The following is a 22,910-nucleotide window of genomic DNA, read 5'->3' on the forward strand; positions in this document are numbered from 1 at the left end:
AGTGATTTTACTGTTTCAACATGGAATTCCTTGTGTTTTTGCGTGATTTCTTGCCTTTAGTTTTTATTTATTATTATTACTCACTAAGTCAGAGTACTCATATTACTCCCTGCACCTTGTGTACAGATTCAGGTATGTTTTGGCTGATCGGAGGCAGAGTCATCAGGGTTTAGCAACGTAGCTGCCGGCGTTCGTAGCGCTGCTTTTCTCTCTTCTCATTTTATTAGTCTGTATTTGTACACTCCAGGCTTTCATTTGTATTTATACCCTAGTAGATGCTCGTGACTTGTGACACCCCGGTTAGGGCTGTGTCAGGTTGTGCTTCCATTAATTATATCATTAAATCATATTTAAACTGTTTATTAATGTTTAACTATTTTTGAAAAGGTGATATGAGTTTTTTGGCTGGCCTTGTCTTCATGAGAGGCACCATCATGACCGGAGTGGGGTTTGGGTCGTGACAAGTTGGTATTAGAGCCTAGGTTACATAGGTCTCACGAGTCATGAGCAAGTTTAGTAGAGTCTCGCAGATCGGTACAGAGACGTCTGTATTTATCCTCGAGAGGCTGCAGGACCTTTAGGAAAACTTTACATTCTTGAATTCTTAACGTGCGTCCTTTGATTCAGCTTGAAATGTAACTCTTTGAATTCCTTTCACGTGTTCGTGTGCGCGCATGGGCGCTCAGTATCAGATATGCCTTGATGGCTTGTGATTCCCTGATTGAGGGGCGAGATACGATCTCTGTGTGTTGATGTTGGGCCAGTCTGGAGGACTTAAGGCCGAATATTTGCCTATGGCTTGAGCACCGAGGTGCTGATGTGTGAGCAAGTATTTTTGAACTTATATGTTTGGTAGTGTCCCCATTAGTGGGAGTGATGGCTGGATAACTATGTGATGAGTATATTAGTACTGCAAGATGTATCCATCTTGATTTGAGGTATAGCCCCAAGTTATGGGTGTGCAAAGAGTCTTTTCATGTGTCCTAGTTGGGAGTGAAGTAAATTTCATATTGTGGTATGAGTTCAGACTCAGGAAGACTAAGTGACTGCGTAATGGTTATGACGGTGGAAAGTATACATAAATGTTAGTTTAAGGCGAAGAAGGTGGGTTATCTCATGTGAAGTGTTCTAAGGTTGTACGATCCTTATGTGTCTGTTAGATTTGCGAGTGAAGGATATGTGTTGCAACTTAAATTGGGTCGCTTAGTGAGTAGGTGTAACTGTTGCGAGAGTGGAATGCGAGATTTGCAGAAGAGTTAAAATTCTAGATGATCTGTGTTTTCACAAGCTTATAAAAGATTTGAGTTTAATCTCATTATGGTATCATGGAATCAATAGAGTATAATCGTTATGAGTTATTGAGCGTGTGTTGATCTATGGCTTCGAGCCAAGTGGGGGAGTCCGCTATTGAATAGTTGATTACACGGTTATGTGCTCTAATGGTTCCAGTTCGAGACGTATTTGTAAATCAGTTGTGGCTCGAGTAAAGGAAATTTCAATAAAGGCTATGTTATGCTTTATGGGTGTACGAGAATCGGGGAATGACTTGAGTTGTGGTTGGTAACGAATGCTCGGTGCATAGAGTAGGAAATTGCTTGGTTATATTGGAATGAGGTCACATTCTATAGTGTCGGAGTGCAAATGAAGCACAGGTTGTTCGGTTCGTTTAATCAATATAACTGCGATTTGAGTAGAGTGGATACCTCTAGAGAATGGTCCTATTGTGTTCAAAATTTTACATGCAATAATTGGAGGCTTTCAAGTTGTACTTATGGATAGAAACTGAGTTTTCCTTGGAAGATGTCAAGACTTGTGTTTTCCATATTAATTGTGGGATTCTATGTATTAGTATCAGGAGGTAACGGATTTAGATCCGCCTTCAGAGCGAAGTATTTCGAATGTGGTGCTTTTGGAAATATTTAAGAGAGAATATCAAGTTGAAGATGAATCAGAAGGAAATTTAGATAGATGGGGTAGCTTGATAGTAGACCGAATCGGTATGGTAAGGATATGATTAATTCCTGGTGTGTGTTCGAGGTAATAAGTTCTTTCAGGTATTTTGCGGCGATGCTCTTAGGTTTTGATGGCTTGCTTAGCTTGATTGAGTTAGAAGGATTCAGTCTTGACAGATCTGATTTGTGCAAAGGGAACTCGGAGAGTTCTTGATGGTTTTACCGCGGTTTGGAGATGTATATTCTCTATGGGCATGCGTAGCATGGGATGTATAGTGATTTTCTTCTAGATGGGACCAATGAAAAGTTCTTGACTGGTTGAGTACGTAGGTGTTTGTGGCTCGGAAGGGATATGAATTTCTCGCGGTTATCCTAGAGTGGTACGGTTTATACGATATGTTGGGTAAGATTAAGATTTGCATGTGTAAGGTCACATTTCAGATTTGAATGGAAGGTCATAAATTCTTAGGCAGCGCGGGCAGTTTCAGATAATTAGAGAAATGAACTTCAAATGATTTGAGAAGGGATCTCCAGATGATTAAGGAAATGGTAATACTAATTGAGGTGATTTGACGAGGGTATATGTTCCAGAAAGAGTCAATGTGATTGAGTTGATGGTACTTCGGTAGTATTGCAGCACTTCTCATCAGGTTAGTTGCTGATATTCGGGTTTGCTTGGCAGCACCGAAGAATCTTAGAGTATCTCCCATGGGGTGATTGGGTACTAGAGGTGAGTTATATATGAGAGTGGCGGAATTGGGAACAGATATGGTAATTCATGTGTTTTATGGACTTTAAGACTGGGAGTTCTCATATACAGGTTAGTTTGTGGTTGTGGATGGCAAAATGTGGGTAAGTTAGTCAGATATTAGTATGTGCTATGATTCAGTCATTGTGGACCTTCGAAGGATTATTTATCTGTTGTGTGTAACTGGAGTTGATGTATGGTCCATTGGTAGACCTATATGGGATATGTGTCCAGCATCAAGATGGTTTTGTTGACTTCAAGTTGCTGTTGGCGAAGGATGTGTGGCTTCGGTTGTTTTGAGTTATTAGCAATTATGGGGTCTATGCGTTACCTTTCTGTATTGTGAGATGATACAATCTGTTGGTTATTGGCACCTATGGTGCGGTTCTATCGAAGTTTCATAATGGAAGTCGAGCGGGAAGAGTAATTTGGTGTTGCTCGGTGAACAGCATATCGGTTATGTCCTATCAGGTGTGTGTGGTGTATGTTATTTGCTTCACCGTGAGTATGATGAATTGCTTTGGTTCCAGATATCAAATTGTGTGTGGTTGTCGATTTCGAGCATAGTGACTTAAGGTGGTTCCATATGGAGCACTATTTAAATAAGGTCGCGCATTGCAGTGAATATATGTAGAGGTATGACCTTGCAGGTTAGATTCGTATGTTATGTTCCTATGATGTGAGACGGGTTCTCAGTCTTGTGTTGTGGTGGTACTAGTGAACTTGAGGTTCAGCTCTTTCATTTGAGTCATTTTCATGATTTGAGTATGTTCAGATTGTTGTGTATTGATGCGTGTATTGTGCAAGTTGTGGCTTAGGTCTGTATGGATGTGTCATGTCACCAGAGTAATGTGTTGGATTAGAGAAGATCGTTGGGGATCACTAATAAATACAAACAGATTCAATTTCAGCATGTTTGATGGGTAAATATCGAGGTTCGGTTCAGAAATTTGCTATGGTCCTTGACAAAGGAGAAGTAACCTTATGGATGACTGATCTGAGAGATGGTTATGATTTATTACGTGTTTCATTTATCATTGGCAGTATATGGAAGTGTTGGAATGAGACTTTAGTTGATAAGAGGTTTCTACCGGTATTCGGGTGTTGCGTGCAGCTGCTGTGAATAGAAGTTATTGCTGCGAGCGTTAGAGTTATATGGTATATCATGGGATTGCTCCCGAGGTTGCAGGCATGGGTTACTACAGCTAGTTCGGGTCTATTCAAAGTATAGGTGTGAGGTTTTGATCGTATTGATGGTTTCAGAAGTGAAAATGTGGTTCTATGGTTTATGGGCTAGATTAGATTGTGTAATTTTAGTTAAACGGTGTTATCGGACCTATATAAGATAGGGTGATGTGGGATCACCCCCCGGCTATATGCATGGTAAGGTTATTCAGCGATTGGTGGGCTTTTAGAACAACTTTAGGTACGTTCGAGGACGAACGTGTGTTTAAGTGGGGGAGGATGTAACGACCCGACCGGTCATTTTGAACTTTTGCACTTTGATCGCCAGTTCTCGGGCAGGACTTGCCCCGTGTAACGTATTATGACTGATGTAGATCGTTGGTTTTGGTTTTCAGGAAAAATCAGAATGAATTTGAAGGAATAGTCTCAGTTGAAAGCTTTGAATTTGAAAGGTTTGACTAAGAGTTGACTTATTTGTATATGAGCTCGGATCAGAAATTTTATGATTTGGATAGTTTCGTTGGGTGATTTATGACTTAGGAGCGCGATCGGAATGCATTTTGGAAGTCTGTGGAAGGATTTGGCTTGAATTGGCAAAGTTAATATTTTGGAGAATTTCGGTTGATAGGTGAGATTTTAATCCGATGGTCGGAATGGAATTCCGAGAGTTGTTGTAGTTTCGTTATGTCATTTGTGATGTGTGTGCAAAATTTCAGGTCATTTGGACGTCGTTTGGTCGACTTTTTGATCGAATTCGGATTTCGGAAGTTTTGGAATTCTTAGGCTTGAATCCGAGGGTGATTTGATGTTTTGATGTTGTTTTGAGCATTCCGAAGTTTGGAACAAGTTTGAATTATGTTATGGGGTGTGTTAGCATGTTTGGTCGGGGTCCCACGAGGCTCGGATATGTTTTGGAAGAGTTTTTGGAAGATTTTTGCCGTTTTGAGCATAAGCATGTAATGGTCCAAAAGTCCATTTTTAGTTCTAAAGATCGAAATTTGATTTCGAGGCTTCCGAAATTTTGATAATGAATTATAGGACTGATCTGGAAAGTTTGGTCTAATTTCATCAAGTCGCGATTGGGTTTTTGACACAAAACATGAGTTAATTGTTTAACGAGCGAAATGGGTATTGAACTGAGCAAATGAGCTCCGAATTGAGTTTTGACTGAAGGGCTATGTTCGTATTATTATTTGTGTCTCATAGGAACAAGAATCATCGAATTCCGAGTTCGTATGATGGAGTTAGAACCTTTTTAGTGAAAAGAAAAGCTGCTGCAATTTTCTGGGCAGTTTCTGCATTTTTCGCACGTGTGAACAATAACCGCACCTGCGTGAACAGTATCTGTGTACATACCATGTACAGTAGATATGAACAGTACCCAGTATACAGTACCCGTGAACAGTACCGTGAACAGTATCCGTGAACAGTAAAATACGTGAACAGTAACCACAGAAATTCTGGACAAAATGTTGAGTTCTGAAAATGGGACTTAGTCCCATTTTCCATTTTTACCAAATTGGAGCTCGGGGAGAGGCGATTTTTGGGAGATTTTCAGAGAAAACAATGGGGTAAGTGTTCTTAACTTAATTTTGGTTAGATTACCCGAATCTATTACTAGTTTTGGCATTTAATTGGTGATTTAATTGGGAAAATCTTGAAAACCCTCTTGGTTTAATTTGAAGATTTGAGGGTCAAGTTGATGTCGGATTTTAGTAATTTTGCTATGGTTGGACTCGTGGTTGGATGAAGTTTCATATGCTGTAGTATTTGTCGGGTTCCGAGACGTGGGCCCCACGGGCAAATTTTGAGTGCAACTTCAGATTTTTAATGGAAAATGTAGAATTTCATATGGAATTAATTCCTATAATTTTTATTAACTGAATCGAATTATTGTGGCTAGATTCGAGGCATTTGGAGGTCAATTTGAGAGACAAAGGCATCGCGAGCTAGAGGATTAGCCGGTTCGAGGTGAGTAATGATTGTAAATGATGTCCTGAGGGTTTGAAACCCCGAATTTGCACATCATAGTGCTATATTGAAGTGAGACACGTGCTGGATGATGAGCGCGGGGTCTTTTACTACCGGGGATTGTGACTTGGTCCATCCCTATTGATGATTTTACCGCATATTTGATTGAAGCTTATTTGTTATCATCATGATTTGGGTTGATTGCCATACTTGGGCTTCGTGCCAATTATTTGAATCCTTTGGGAATTTTTATCACTATTTCCTCACTGTTTTGACTTATATTTAAACTCAGTCCTGTTGATAATTATTGTTTTACAAACTCAACCGCTTTTATGCAGATTTGAAAACTCAAATGATATTTCTAAATGGTATTTTGGGCTGAGAACTACTATTTTACAAATGTCCGAGGGGCTTATGATGATTTTTGGACTGAGTGAGGTCGAGGGCAATATGTGAGGATATGCTGAGTGATATGAGGCCGAGGGCCTGAGATAATTTATATGCCACGAGGTGGCTTGAGTGATGTGAGGCCGAGTGATATGAGGCCGAGGGCCTGAGATACTTTATATGCCACGCGGTGGCTTGAGTGATGTGAGAATATGCTGAGTGATGATGCCACAAGGTGGTTTGATATAGCTCTTGGGCCGTAAGGGGCCCCTCCGGAGTCTACACACCTACAGTGAGCGCGGGCTCATTGTTCTGAGTGATTGATACTATGCCCGAGGGGCTAATATGAGTGATTGCGAGGTAGCCCGAGGGGCTAATACTATTCTGAGAGTGAGCACGAGGGGCTGTTACTGTTTTGATATTGAGCCCGAGGGACTGTCACTGTTCTGATATTGAGCTCGAGGGGCTGGTTCTGTTGATATTATGCCCGAGGGGCAGTTTGTTGTACATGTTTTGCCGGAGGAGCTTTTACATTTCTATCATTTTTGTTACTCACTTGTAAACTACTTGCTTTACTTGTTGGAAAAAGGGATTTTCACTTGATTTCTCACTGCTTTACTGTTTAAAGTGATTTTACTGCTTCAGCATGGAATGCCTTGTGTTTTTGCGTGATTTCTTGCCTTCAGTTTTTATTTATTATTATTACTCACTGAGTCGGAGTACTCACATTACTCCCTGCACCTTGTGTGCAGATTCAGGTATGTTTTGGCTTATCGGAGGCAGAGTCATCAGGGTTTAGCAAGGTAGCTGCCGGCATTCGCAACACTGCTTTTCTCTCTCCTCATTTCATTAGTCTGTATTTGTACACTCCAGGCTTTCAGTTGTATTTATACCCTAGTAGATGCTCGTGACTTGTGACACCCCAGTTAGGGCTGTGTCGGGTTGTGCTTCCGTTAATTATATCATTAAATTATTTAAACTATTTATTAATGTTTAACTATTTTTGAAAAGGTGATATGGGTTTGTTGGCTGGCCTTGTCTTCACGAGAGTCGTCATCACGACCGGAGCGGGGTTTGGGTCGTGACACTTTCAATTCTTTATTTTTTGGCAACCATCCTTATGTGTGGCAGGTCCGTGCATTCGTCAAGCAACTGCAATTCGACTAGCAATGCTTCATTGTTTGTTTCTTTGACTGCCCGAAAGTACCGCAAGGTTGGTTCTCCTACATCCACCAGGATTAGAGCTTCTACACCATATACGAAAGAGAAAGGTGTCTTTCTCGTGCTTGACTTGGCCATTGTCTGGTATGCCCACAACACTCCCGGTAATTCTTCGGACCACTTGCCTTTGGCTGTTTCCAACCTTTTTTGAGGTTTTGAATAATTACCTTATTGGTTGATTCTGCCTGTCCATTTGTGCTTGGATGGTACATTGAAGATGTTATTCTTTTAATTTTCAAGAATTCAAGAAATTTTGTGACCTTTAGCCTATGTGTTGTGGCTTGTTGTCACAAGCAATCTCCTTCGGTATTCCGAATCGGCATATTATGTTTTTCCATAGGAAAATCGACCATGTCGCGCTTGCCAATTTTCATATAAGGACCTGCTTCAACTTACTCAGTGAAGTAATTAGTTAAAAGTAAAAGAAATCTTACTTTCCTGGGAGCTGGTGGCTGCGGCCCGACTATATCCATCCCCCATTTCATGAATAGCTTTGTGGATAATACCGAATGCAGCAGCTCTACCGGTTGGTGCACTAATGGTGCATGGAGTTGACACTTGTCGCATTTTTGAATGAATACCTTAGCATCTTGTTCCATTCGGGGCTAGTAGTATTCTGCCCTAACTAATTTTAGCACCAACAAATTTGCACTTGAATGATTCCCGCAAATTCCTTTGTGAACCTCTTTTATGACGTAATTAGCCTCGAACGTTCCTAAGCATCCGGCCAACGGGCCTTGGAATGGCCTTCTATATAACTGTCCTCCCTAGAAGCTGTAACGAGTTGCTTTAGTTCTGAGTACTCGGGATGCCTTCTGGTCTTCGGGCAGCTTGTCGTGCTCAGGATAGTCGATGATCTCATTCCTCTAGTCCCAAACTAGGTTGTTTGTATTTACTTCATAATAATCGTCAACATCTAGTACCGAATGTATGAGCTGAATGACGGTACCAGAATCTGAACCCTTCATTTCCGTGGATGATCCCAAATTGGCCAATTCATCCGCTTTTGCATTTTCTTCTCTCGGGATATGGGTGATCAACCATTCCCTAAATTACTTGAGCAAATATTGAACCTTAACCACATATTGTTGCACGCGCTCCTCTTTGGTGTTGAAGACTCCATACACTTGATTTACCACTAGTTGAGAATCATGCTTGATTTCAATGACCTTGTAATCTAGTACTCGGGACATTTCAAGTCCTGTAATCAAAGCCACATACTCGGCTTCATTATTAGTCAAAGGAACAGTTCTTATGGCCTACTTCATTACTTCTCTCGATGGCATGATTAAGACCACCCCGAGACCCGACCCTTTCACGTTGAAAGCTCTGTCTGTGAACAAAGTCAAAACTTTTGATGTCTATGGCCAAAGGAAGTAGCCTGGGACTAAAATCAGCCACGAGATCAGCCAAAACTTGTGATTTGATCGTAGTCCTAGGCTTATATTCAATATCAAATTCACTAATTTTAACTGTCAATTTGGCCAATCGACCTGACAACTCAAGTTTGTGAAGGACATTCCGCAGGGGAAAAGTTGTCACCACGGCAATCGGGTAGCACTGAAAATAAGGCCTAAGATTTTGAGCGGCGACTACGAGAGCTAAGGCTTGCTTTTCGAGGTGCGGATAATGAGTTTCTGCTCCCGATAAATTTTTGCTAACATAATAGATAGGAGATTGCGTACCTTCATCCTTCCAAAATAGAACGACAATTACTGCTACCTCTGAAACCGCAAAGTATATTAGCAATTGTTCACCTTCCTTTAGTTTTGATAGTAATGGAGGGCTTGATAAATACCATTTCAGGTCTTTTAGAGCCTGTTGGTATTCTGAAGTCCAATCGAAGTTCTTTTTCTTCTTCAGAGATGATAAGAAGTGATGACATTTTTCCGAAGACCGAGAAATGATCCTACTTAGAGCGACCAGTCTTTCGGTTAGTCTTTGAACTTCTGTCACTATTTGTCAGCTGGTGTGGGATGTCCTTGATGGTTTTGATCTTGTTGGGATTGACTTCGATCCCCTTTTGTGACACCAAGAAACCCAAAAATTTATCGGAGCTTACTCTGAACGCATAATTTTTGGGGTTAAGCTTCATTATGTTCTTTCTTAGGATATCGAAGGTTTCCTAGAGGCGTTTCAAATGATTGCCTGCATTCAAAGACTTAACCAACATATCATCTATGTGCACTTCCATTGTTTTCCATATTTTCTTTTTGATCATCCTCTAATAAGTGGCTTCGGCATTTTTAAGCCCAAAGGGCATCACATTGTAGCAATATGTGCCAGACTTTGTTATGAGCAAAGTTTTTTAGTGATCCTACAGGTTCATCTTAATTTGGTTGTACCCGAAATAGGCATCGAGGAAACTCATCAACTCATGTCCAGTCGTTGCATTAATTATTTGATTAATGTTTGGCAGTGGGAATGAGTCTTTAGGGCACGCCTTATTAAAATCCTTATAATCTTCGTACATACAGAGTTTATTATCCTTATTCAGAACTACTACTACGTTTGCTAGCTAGTCGGGATACTTTACCTCCCGGATTGAGACGATGTCGAGCAATTGAGTTACCTTTTCTTTAATAAACCTGCTTCTGACCTTGGCAATTGGGAGCTTATTTTGCCTTACTGATGAGATTCTTCGGTCCAATCTTAGCTTGTGCACGGCCACCTCTAGCAAGATACATGTCATATCCATGTGCAACCATGCAAAACAATCAACGTTAGTTTTAAGGAATTCAATAAATTCTGACCTGAGCTCGGGGTTTAGTTCTGTCCCCAAGTGAAACTTTTGCTCTAGAAACTTCTCGAACAATGCCACTTGTTCGAGCTTTTCCATCATGGACTTGGTCGTGTCCGTTTCTTCTAGTACTTGGAAATATCTTGGTACCTGGCGGGATTCTGACTGCTCCTCGCCTTTGTCATCTTTGTTTGGTTTGGGAGCAGGCATCGGTTTCTGTAATTTCTATAACGCGTGTTCCTTCCCTTTACTTCTAGAAATTGAGACCGCGTTCATCTCCCTTGCTGCCGGTTGATCTCCTCTTTTTTTTATTCCCTCTAGAGTTGGGAAGTTTAGAAGTTGGTAATATGTTGATGGTACGACATTCATATCGTGTAGCCATTGTCTGCCAAGAATTATGTTGTAGCCCATGTCACTGTCTACTACTTCAAATAAGGTAGTTGTCATGACCCTTTCGGCATTCGTGGGCAGTAGGATCTCCCTTTGGGTTGTCACATTTGCCAAGTTGAACCCAACGAGGAGTTTTGTTGCTGGAACGATGCTTCCAGTTAGCTTAGCTTGTTCCAGCACTATCAATTGAATGATGTTGGTTGAACTTCTTGGGTCAACCAAAACACATTTAATCTTGAAATCTAAAATGTTAAGAGAAATTACTAGGGCATCATTGTGTGGTAGTACAAGTCCATCAACGTCCTCTTCTAAGAAGGTGATACCATCCTCGGTGACTTCTCGGAGTCTCTTGCTATGAGTCACAAACACCTTTGTCTTTTTTGCCGCTAAAAAGATTACAATGTTTATCTCGTTCCCTCAAAAATCATGTTGATAGTTAGTCGAGGAGGATCTTCCCCTATCTTCGAGGGCTCTGTATTATCTCGGTTACGATCGTAAGTGTTCTTAGCCCGATCACTTAAGAACTCCCTGAGATGGTCGTTCTTTAACAATATTTCCACCTCCTCACGTAGATGTTGACAATCTCCAATTCTGTAGCCATTAGTCCCAAGATATTTGCACCATAAATTAAGATCACTTTGGCTAGGATCAGATCTCATTGGCCTCGGGAATCGCATTTTCTTGATGTTTCTCATTGTCAATACCAGCTCCACTCTGTTGACGTTGAAGTTATATTCTGACATCCTGGGATAAGTGGAATCCTAGGAACTCGATACCTCCTTGTCTTGAAATGACTTATTATTCTGGCCGCGAACAATTCTTCTATCAGGAGCAAACCTATCTGCCAACTCGAACCCTCTTCTATCGTGTCTTTCGACCCTCTTGTAGAGAAAGAATCGGCCATTAGAAGATCGCCGATCTACATCAAAATCATCCTTTGATTTATCCCGATTCTTTTCTCGATCTCGGCCTTTAGTTGACGTAGGGAACCGGAGCTGATCATCTTCTATTCTTATCTTCGATTCGTAACGGTTATGGACATCCACACATGTTGTTTCCTGGAACTCGAGCAGGATTTCTTTCAGTATCCGGGAGGCGTCGGAGGTCCTCTGGTTCAACCCTGTAGTAAATTCCTCTACTTCCTATCCATCTGGCATAGTCGGTAGCAGCATCCTTTTTTTCTGAAACCTGGTCACGAACTCACGCAGCAACTCAGACTCTTCGTACAAAATTCTGAATATGTCTGTCTTCCAAGCCTGGACCTTTCTAGCCCCCTGCACGTGCCTTGATGAAAGAGTTTGCGAGCATCTCAAAGGAATCTATTGAGTGTTCGAGTAAGAGTGAGTACCATGTCAGGGCCCCCTTCGTTAGGGTTTCTCCGAACTTCTTCGGCAAGACCGACTCAATCTTATATTGAGCCAAGTTGTTTCCTTTCACCACCAATGTGTAGGTGGTGATGTGCTCCTGAGGGTCCGAAGTCTTACATATTTCGGTACATCCGGAATTTTGAACCTCTTCGGAGTTAACTCTGGTGCTGCGCTCGATTTGAACGACAACTGGGTATATTTCTTTGAGTATGGGCCCTTCAGCACTGGTGGTGTACCCGAAATTTGGTCCATTCGACCATTTATTTCCCTCATAAACTGCATGAGCTCGATTTTGAAGGGATCATTACTGTTCTTGTTACCAAATCCACCGTCAATCCCCCAGCCCCGTCGAAGCCAACCTCACCCCTCGAGATGTTATTATCAACCCTTTGCGCTATTTGATTTGTTGGAGCACCAGGAGGAACTGGGCCTCTTCCATTCGCATTTTTAAAATCACCCGACAATGCTTGCCTTAGTTTTGTCATGGCTTGGTACTGCCATGAGAGATGTCCCATAACGGCAATTTGATGTTCTCTCAAGATCCTCACCATTTTCGAAACCTGCTCTTCTTTAGCATCATCAGGAGTCGGCTCCCGTTTGTGTTGGGGAATCTCTCACCATGAACAGGTGTTTCTACATCCTCCTCATTACGGGTGTCGCTCATTGAATCCTTGTGTTGAGGCAGGTTTTCTTATGCCTCAATATTGTGTGCGATGTTGACATCGTTAGCTATCATTTTTTACAATTTTTCTAAGAAACAAGGAATCAAACATGTTAGTAATAGATACAAGGATCAACTCAATTATATAGTTTTCTAAGCTCTACGGTGAGCGCCAAACTGTTTACCCGTGAAACAGTACAGTTGAATTTATAGTGTGGTTTATAGACAAGCAAATCAATTTGATCCCAAAATAATAAATAAATTAAATTAAATATAAGAGTTAGCATTAAAATCGGGATAAAATTGCAGATAGCTTGCTCCCGAAGGCAGCAATATGAATAGCTAGACAGAAAATAAAATATTATTCAGCTTGGAATAGTGTGTAGCATAAGTTTGTCAGAATTTTCTTGTGTTACAATGGTTGTTGAAGCCACTATTTATAGATATACCTAGGGAACAAGGTCCTAGGATAAAGCCCCTCTTATATGATAATAATTGTGGTCATTGATGAATGTGTAACGTCAGGCCATGAATGCCAAAATTCTCTGCAACGGTTGTGTTACTTAGTACCGAGGAGTAATCTTCATTAATTATCATTTAGTGACAAAAATTCATTTGCTTCCGTTGATTGTATTCCATTCGGGATCTTCTCGGTGCCAACTGAAATTGTTGTTCTCGGATCTGGTTTTCACTCGCTTCATCTTCCATCTGTCTCCGGTTCCATGTTCATGTTATCATATGATAATTTAATACAAATCGATTTTGCCCTATACAGTCGTGACTTTCACCGCTTCTTTCATCATTTCATTATTTTATGTCATCATCATAAACATCATTTGTTCTATCATTATCTTGATCGAACCCTACTTCAGACTCTTGTTCTTGATTTGTTGCACGTGCCCTCTCTCCGGTGGCAATAATATTAGTAAATATAGCATTGTAACAAAATCATATCAACGAGAGGTCTTTGTTCCTAAAATTTTTGTATTTAGAATTCTCCTGTAAAAGAGAATTTAAAAATACTCTAAACAAGCAAATGAAACCAACAATTAAAAGAGATATGAAATAATTATAGAAAAGCGCAAGCAATGTACCTTAACAAAATCTTTCTTGTTGGATTCTATCCTAAACTTGTCTCACTCTCATCAACTGCTTAAAAAGAGTCCACTCTGCTTTCATGTAATCCGAATGATTTTTTTGTTTGTTCTTTATTATATTGTAATCATATCTTCTTGGGAACTCATTTATCATATTCTTCCATCCATCTTTAGATAAATACATGTTTGGCTTATTTTATTTTCTAACATCTTGATCACACAATTTAATGAATTTAATATGTGCATATTCGTCTCACTTAGCATTATGTCGTCCAAAAGTACTTTCCGCTATAATTGAATATTAAAAATCTAAAGAGATTACAAAATTTAGCTATAAGCGCATACATGTAATAGTATTTGTACACAATTCAAAATAATTAAAGTTCAAATGAACATCTTCTTATTTTTGTGCGTCACATAATTTGAAGTAGAAATAATATTCAATATTGTAAGAAGACCAACTGCCTTAAACTTCTAGTGGCTAACAAATACTAATTAATTAATGAAAGGAAATATAGCAATCAAATTATACATGAGACTAACTGCCTAAAACTGTCATGTATACAATTAGAAGTACTTTCTTTATCCTTTTTTGGTCAATAAATATGTATGTTATGGATGTATTAGATACTGAGTTACTAACAAAGATGTAAAATGCACAAATTTAATCTCAAAGAGTGTTTGATGAACTCCTCTTATCATTTCTTAAACTGGTCATTCGACTAGTATGTATCTTCTTAGTATTTATATGCATCTAATTTTTGTTACGCACACTATTGAATACCATCTGCTTGTTTGAGGTACAATTGTTGTATCAGAAGTAATAATAACTCTTAAAAAAGAGAAACTAATCAGATCTCAAATCAACGGGATAAGGCAGTATCCAACAGAATATATTTGAAGCTAATACTCCCACAAGTAATTCTGTATTCAATATTATTCCTACGTATTGACTTCTTCCCGTGTAAATAATTAATTTGCAAATACTTCATAATTTTCTTTTCTTGGACAGAACTGATACTTTATAAAGTTAATAAGTCATTAACATGTTCTAGAGAAAATTTTGGATTTTAATTGCAACTCTTTACTGTATCCAGCTGATCATGGTGCACGGTTTTACTATTACTTTACTTTACTATTACTTTACTTACTATATACAAATGAGAGTGGGGTGTACGAACACTGCACTAAACTATTGTACAAACGGTTAGTTGGATTGCACTATAAATTTGGTCTTCAGTCATTGGTGAATGAATCTATTTACCTTCTCTAGGGACACGTGTATTGCAATTCAATTGCAGCCTTTCAATTTTTCTTTTCTGGGCACGTGTCTACCATTTGTATTACGTGGGACATCTGGCATGCACTTCTCTTTTATTTCCCATCCTCCTCCTTCCTTCTTATTTCTGTTTTCTTTCCCTTCCTCTCACTTACATCTTTAATCTTGTTACTTTTCTCTCCGGAAAAGAGTTGCTAGTCCTAAGGGTGTTAAATGGGTGGGTCGGGCCGGGCTTTGTTGGAATTTTTTGAGTCCGTATGGATTATGGTCCGGACCGGTTACGTATTGGGTCTTATCGAGTTTAACAGGTTCGGGTTTATCCGGTTAAAAATTGAACCGTAAGGGTTACAGATTGAGGGGGCCGGACCGGGCCGGGTTTAGTGTATTTTTTTTTTTTGTATTTTGTATAACTATTGTAAGTTATATTAATACAAAGTATTAACATAAAGAATACAAGGAAGATGAGAAAAAATTGCACTTATAAATTGCAAGTGCTACATTTATTTCAAAATTACAAAATTAAAGTTTGCATTTAAAAAGTAAATTAACAAAAAAATAGTAAAACTAAATTTTCATGCTTAATAAATTAATAATACTTCATATTAATCTAATAAACTAAAACATTAAGCATAAATACGTCTAATAATTTTAAAATAACACAAATTGTCTTAAAATCTTAAATACGAATTTTCGGAGGACGCTCAAGACAATACTTTATATGCCTCCTTAAACTGCATGTGCCAGACCCTAAACGAAGATTTAAGACTTGACCACAGTTCTTGCACTTTACTTTCTGACCTTCTTTATTTTCTTCTACCACCTCAAAGTGTTGCCGAACATATGAGCGCACTCTAGAAGTACGAGGCATGATTTAACTTGAATTGAGATTTGAGAATTGAGATTGAGAAATGAGAATTGAGAGATGAGTGAAGAAATGAGGAAGAGGAGGGGGGTATTTATAGTTTTAGAGAAGGTTAATTTTGTAAATTGAAAAAAGGTTAAATTTTAAATAAAAAAGAGGCTATTAATGCAATTAAGGGTGTTAAGCAACGAATCCTGCCAGGGGTGACCGTTGCCAACAGCTACTGGGCCCCACAGATTTCAAAAAATAAAAAAAAACAAACAAACAAAAAAGATTTAGCCGTTGTACCGGTCCGGGCTGGGCTGGTTAAATCGGTACACGGTACACGGTACTATTCACGTGGATCGAGTTTGACTAGTCCGGTTAACCGTTAAAAAAATAAACGGACCAACCCCTCTACCCCTCCTACCCAGCCCCACCCGGCCATATGTACCGGGCCGGGCCGGTTCCGGTTTTTTCCAGTCTGAGCTGGTCCGGTTACGGGTCAAACCGGCCTGTTAGACACCCTTAGTTGCTACATGCTGCTTTCCAGAAATTGGTCTGCGCTTGTGGAGCGCACCTCCAAGATTCAAGACAACTCTGGTGAGCGTTGGTTGGGTTTTCACGATCTGGCTTTATTTCTATTGGTAATTCTTTTGAATATATATTGGGTGAAACACTTACTCTATGTGCCAGCTCAGCAAGAAGTGTCTAATTGGAACAAAGTTTATATAATATACGTGCTCATTAGGAACACCCATAAGTTCAAATGTCTAAATAAAAATTCGTACCAACTTCAAGCGTCTCCGGATATATTCCTAATTCCGCTTATTCTTTCACAAGTATTCCTCAAATGTTGAATATATACACAAGATGTTGGGCCCGTTCTTAGCACGGGCGTACATTTTTGGTCTTTCTACTAAAACTAAAATCCACAATAAAAGTATACAACTAGGAGTAGGAATCTCTTACTTAAGGTTAACAATTAATACACGTCACATTGATAACAATATGTAGAAGAGAAGTGAATTTTGTTACCTCCGATTGCAGAGACACGTGCTGTTTAGGTTTTGAAGAACTGGGAGAGAGTGAAATTAATTTATACGAGGATAGTATACACAGAGTATTGTTTTAAAAGAAGTATTTTAGGGATGTAATAGTAAAATGGTCAAACCTAAAGTGCTTATAAGTTGAAATTTGGTAAGTTGGGGGTGACAAGGGTGTTTGGCTAAGCTTACAAACTGGTCAAACTGCCTTATAAGCATCTTTTGGCTCATTTACGCGTTTAGTAAATATCCAAAGTGCTTATTAGCTAAAATCAGTTATAAGTCAGAAGGTCATCCCCAACTTATGACTTTTCAGCTTATAAGCACTTTTAGTTTGACCAAGGCTTTTACTAGTTTATCCTTAATAATATTTTGTAATTCACAAAATGCTTTACCCAAAATAAATTTTCTAATTTTCTCTTCATTCTAAATCGTTGTTCACCCTTTTCTTTGCAAAGAAACTTTTTAATTTATACTCCCTCCGTTCCAATTTATGTGAACCTGTTTGACTGGGCACGAAGTTTAAGAAAAAAATGAAGACTTTTGGAATTTGTGGTCCTAAACAAGTCCACATGGGGCCCAGAGTATTTGTGTGATTATAAAAGCTTCTCATTAAGGATAGAGTTGTAACTTTAAGCTAAATTGTTATCAAATTTAGAAAGGGTTCATTCTTTTTGGAACGGACCAAAAAGGAAATAGGTTCACATAAACTGGAACAGAGAGAGTAATCTTTTATCAAGTTTTAAAGAGTATTTTAGTCATTTTAATAAAAGAACAACTTATTAGCATTTTTTAAGAAACACATCAACTGTTTATTATCAGTTTCAGCATTTGTATCCAAACACGTAAATGCTTATTTAAAAAATCAGTTTCAACACTTAAAAATGCTTTTCAGCACTTCAAGCTTTTAGCTATTTATAATCAGCTAATTCAAACGGGCTCCTACTTATGGCTTTTGGTTATCTTTGGCTTATAAGCACTTGACTTATAAGTATTTTTAATTTTACCAAACGCGTAGATAAGCCGAAAAGTGCTTGTAAGCTGGTAAAACCAGCTTATAAGCTTAGCCAAATACCATCTTAGTCATGCAATTAACAGTACTTATTAGATGTGCTTATTTTAGCATGACTTATATAGTACCTTTAGATTATGTTCATTTTTATTGTGGCTTATTAATAAGCAATATTTGTTTTATGCGATTTTATTATCTTTGTAATTGAATATTTTAGTACAATGTTATGATTCAACTGTGTTATTTTCTTGAAAAATACATTATATAGTTGTATCCTACTAGGACTAAAGAAATACGTGGAGCACAAACTATATCTTTTGTGCTATGAAGACATTACCAAAAAAACCCAAAATCCGAAAAAATCAAAGAACTCAAGAAATACCGAAATTGAAAAATTTGACTTTGTTGGTTTCATTTGGTTTATAGATTAAAAAAATCCGTCAATTAGTTTGGTTTGGTAATTGAAAAATCTGAACCAACTCGACCTATATACACCTAGGTCTAGGCCTACTTATCGGCCGAATTGGGCAAATATTTACTCTTAACAATTCGATTTATTGGTTATCAATTTTTAAATATACTAATCCGCTACCAACCGACAAGATATGAGTTAGTTCGGTATCGAATTAACAATTATCTATCAGTAATGGATCAGTTTATCGACAAAATTAACCAGGTATACAATGCTAGAAGCAACATCTGTCTTAAAATGAAGAAAAAAAATATTACTTCTCAAACTTCGGTCTATGAAAATAAGATCAGTACACTTATAGTAAAAAAATTGACAATACAAGTAATTCCTTCGAAATACAATATGCTAACAACAATAAACAATACCAAATGACAATGAACCCGTTTGGATTAGCTGATGGTAAATAACTGATAAAGTTTAAGTGCTTAAACACATTTTTAAGTACTGAAACTAATTTTTTAAATAAGCATTTATGTGTTTGGATAAACGTGCTGAATCTGATAATAAACAGTTAATGTGTTTGGTAGAAAAATGCTGAAAAATTATTCTTTTATTAAAATGACTAAAATATCTTTTAAAAGCTTTAGAAAAGATTATAAATTAAAAAGTTTCTTTGTAAAGAAAACGACGAACAACGAATATGGAATGAAAAGAAAGTCAGAAATTTTATTTTGGGAAAAATATTTTGTAAATTAAAAAAAGTACTATTAATAATAAACTAGTAAAAGCTTTGGTCAAACTAAAAGTGCTTATAAGTTGAAAAGAAAAGGTTGAGGAGACCAACTTATGACTTAAAGCTTATTTTAGCTTATAAGCACTTAACTTATAAACACTTTGGATATTTACCAAACGCGTAAATAAATCAAAAAGTATTTATAAGCCAATTTGACCGGCTTATAAGTTTAGCCAAACAACCTCATGATATGTATTCTTTTAATATCACAACATGTGTAACTAGTAAGAAATCTTTCACACTTGTTACTAAGCTTAGAGATTGTGAAGTAAGAAAGCCAAGACGAACCTCTAGTCTTGTCACATTACAATTTTAACTCATCAATGTGAAGGTTGGGAAGCTTTGACATCTAACTAATAAAATTAAACGTTGAGAACAACAGATCGTTTTATCTCTACCATGAATCCTAATCCTTATGATTCTTCATCTCCAATACCCCCTAAACCACCAGACATATACTATAACACCATGAATTCAACTTTCCTCTCCTCGCCAAATTCACTAATCAGTTCACCACCCAACTCTGATGGTAGCATGAATATTGACTCAAACGAACCTCAAACAAATCCTTCTAAATTTGTTAATAAACCATATCTAAACACACTCCTATCTCATAATACACCTTCTTCACAGCCTAAAAAAATTGGATCACTAAATCTTTCCTTAGATATTTCTGATGAAACGGAGGCACCTACTGACCCCTCCATATTTATCCCACTATCCATTGAAGAAAAAAAATAGAATTTACTCGCCATGGCAACATGCAATAATTATCAAGGTATATGATCGAAAAATTGGTCATCAAATACTTAGGCAAAAATCTACTCCTTATGGAAACCTACTGAAAACCTACCACTTATAGACCTAGGTTCAGATTTCTTCCTCATCAAATTTCAAAAAGAGGAAAACAAGATTCATGCTTTATATGATGGACCCTGGTTTATTTTAAATCATTTTCTCTCTGTTCGTCAATGGGAACCCAAGTTTATGGCTTCAGAAACAAAAATCAAATACTCCGCCATCTGGATGCGTCTACCAGAATTACCTACTGAATTTTATGAATTTCAAATTCTTCAGAAATTGGGTAATAAAATTGGTAAATTACTCACTGTTGATACTTGCACTTCTTCCACCACAAGAGGAAGATATGCAAGGCTATATGTTGAAGTCCCTTTAGATCAACCATTAAAAACACACATTTATATTGGTAATCACAAGCAACACATCCTTTATGAAGGATTAAATTTGTTGTGTATTAAGTGTGGTAGAATGAGTCATAACCAACGAAATTGCACCTTTTCAGTACTAAACACCAATCCCTTAGAGTTATCTTCTTTCAACAACTCGACCACTACAAACCATATACTCTTTACACTTCCATCTCCATCGACTGAAGAGTGGAAAACTGTACAATTTCCTAAGAAATCCATCATGAAAATGAATCACCCAAAGCAAACTCACTCCAATCAGTTCATGTTTCCATACTAAATCCTACTCGACCATCAGGTATGCATGTCAATAACATAGACTCGTTTAATACTCCTAATAATTTACCCTTCACTAATCTTTCTATTGCTAATAATAATCTCTCTCTTAACCGTATACTTACTACTACCCCATCTCCACCATCTACTTTTTCTATTAATAAATTTGATTCACTTTGCTCAAATGACTCCATTACTAATAATTCTCTTACTAATCCTACTGACAAAGACCTCTTAAATCCTATAATTTACAATCACATGCTCCTAGAAAACACTACCCACTAGGCCCACTTAAAACAACCTCAAACTCTAACACCTATCACAGGCCATGCAAAGAGCCACGATACCCCACATGCAAGACCAATTACACACTTCCTGTCAATCCACCCTAGCAACCAAATATGACCTATCCTAAAAATTATGCATGCATCCACCACATTCTCTGAATACTATCATACCCTCCCCAATTATCAACCCTACTATAGCTACCATGCAACTAGCTAATGATGAGCACCTTACTTCTACAATCTCATACACTCAATCTCAATCTAACACACAAAATCCAAACCCTTCAATCACACCACCTTCGTCCGCCACTGAGATAACTTCCAATATAGTTCAAACTTCAAATCCAATACCTACCATTTTCAATCTATTATCAACTCCTCTGCACGTAATCGATGTTTCCAAACAACCTAAATCACTTACGCAGAACACCCAACAACAACTCTAGGCAGAACATTCATCGTCTTCAATACCAACAAAATCCATACTCACTTCCTCTCTTCCGTCTCATAATGGAGCCAAACACCATCATTTACACGACTCAAACTCCTCATGCACCGACCAATCCATCATCTTGGCTCGAGACGGGTCTTCAGAACCATGTACTGACCTTCACTATGGAGGTCCACAACTAAGAAGTGACTATTCTTATCAACAATCTGAGGGATCTTGCGCAAATAGTAGCGGAGGGCATGCAACTAAGGATAGATATATATGGAACATACCACTGGTCCATGATGAAAGCCCCTTACCTTGCACCATATCAGCCCCTACAGCTTCCAACACCATACTATGATCATGTTCATCTCCATGCCCATCTGCTTCAAATGCCATTTTACCCCAATATCACTCCTACAACACCTTGGATCCAACCCTAAATGGTTCCATAGCCACACACACCATTAATGGAACCAGTAACACCTCCAATTCTATCACCCCCATAATCACCACCACCCCCTCCCAATTTGCTTGCACAAGACATGGAATTTCAGGTAGAGCTAGAAGCAGTAGTCATCTACAACAGAGAAATAAGACCAATTCATGCATGGCTAAATGGAATCAAGGTATTTATCCAGAAGAAGGAGCACAAAAGAAAGATTTACATAAGGTGCCCTCCAAATTTAATGACAGTATCATTTTGACTAAGGCCAACCACAAATCCAGACGTGGGCAAGTATGCAATGTTACTACTACCAACTTTACGTCTGCATCCAGGTCAGATTAACAGTACCAGGATGCATGCAAGGAGCAACCACATGCTTTATCAAAACGAGAGCCATATGAATTTCATTATATGGAATTGTAGAGGAGCTCAATAATCTAAGTTTCGCCATAATTTTCGATCATTACTTGATTATAATCGCCCGTCTTTGGTGGTTTTGCTGGAAACCCACTGTCAAACTCACCAGAATTTGAAGGAGGATTTCAATTTCACTAGCATGATAGAAGTGGCTACATGTGGTATTGTTTTACTATGGCTTACTGATGTCCTTACTATCGAACATGTGGCAACTACTGCACAAGAAATTTACTTTCACATTCAGGTACACCCGTTTTCTTTTAAGTGGTTGTTCACTGCCGTTTATGCAAGCACTGATTTGGTAAATAGGCAAACTTTATGGCAAAACCTTAGGTGTGTATCTGATAATTATAAACGATCATGGCTTATAGGTGGAGATTTTAATGAAATAACTAATTCCAATGATAAATTTTGTGGCTTACAAATTAACAATTCTCGCGCTAACAAATATTTAGATTGTCTCAATTACTGTTACCTTACTGATTTAGGATATAAAGGAAGTCGTTACACTTGGACAAATGGTAGACATAATAATTATAATATTCTTGAATGAATTGATCGTATTAATGCAAATTATTAGTGGATATCTCACTACCCTGAGGCATTAGTCACACATCTCCAACGTACACATTCCGATCATTGTCCTCTACTACTAGAATTACAACATTGTATATTACCTCGACAAAAGTTTTTTAGATTTGAGACGATGTGGACTACACATCCTCAATTTCCATGTATA

The 22,910-nt window shown here is 38.2% G+C and overlaps 1 protein-coding gene across 1 annotated transcript; it reads right to left on the reverse strand.

Moving 5' to 3' along the window:
- Window positions 1–10,429: 10,429 nt before the first annotated feature.
- Window positions 10,430–21,705, reverse strand: LOC142181927 (uncharacterized). Its single transcript, XM_075255618.1, has 2 exons — window positions 21,597–21,705; window positions 10,430–10,980 (listed from the first exon to the last, which is right to left on the reverse strand). Exons 1-2 carry the CDS (start codon window positions 21,703–21,705, stop codon window positions 10,430–10,432), a joined length of 660 nt encoding a protein of 219 aa, XP_075111719.1.
- Between the last annotated feature and the right edge of the window lie 1,205 nt (window positions 21,706–22,910).

This window comes from Nicotiana tabacum, chromosome 6, assembly GCF_000715075.1.
Source record: "Nicotiana tabacum cultivar K326 chromosome 6, ASM71507v2, whole genome shotgun sequence".
Lineage (NCBI taxonomy): Eukaryota > Viridiplantae > Streptophyta > Magnoliopsida > Solanales > Solanaceae > Nicotiana > Nicotiana tabacum.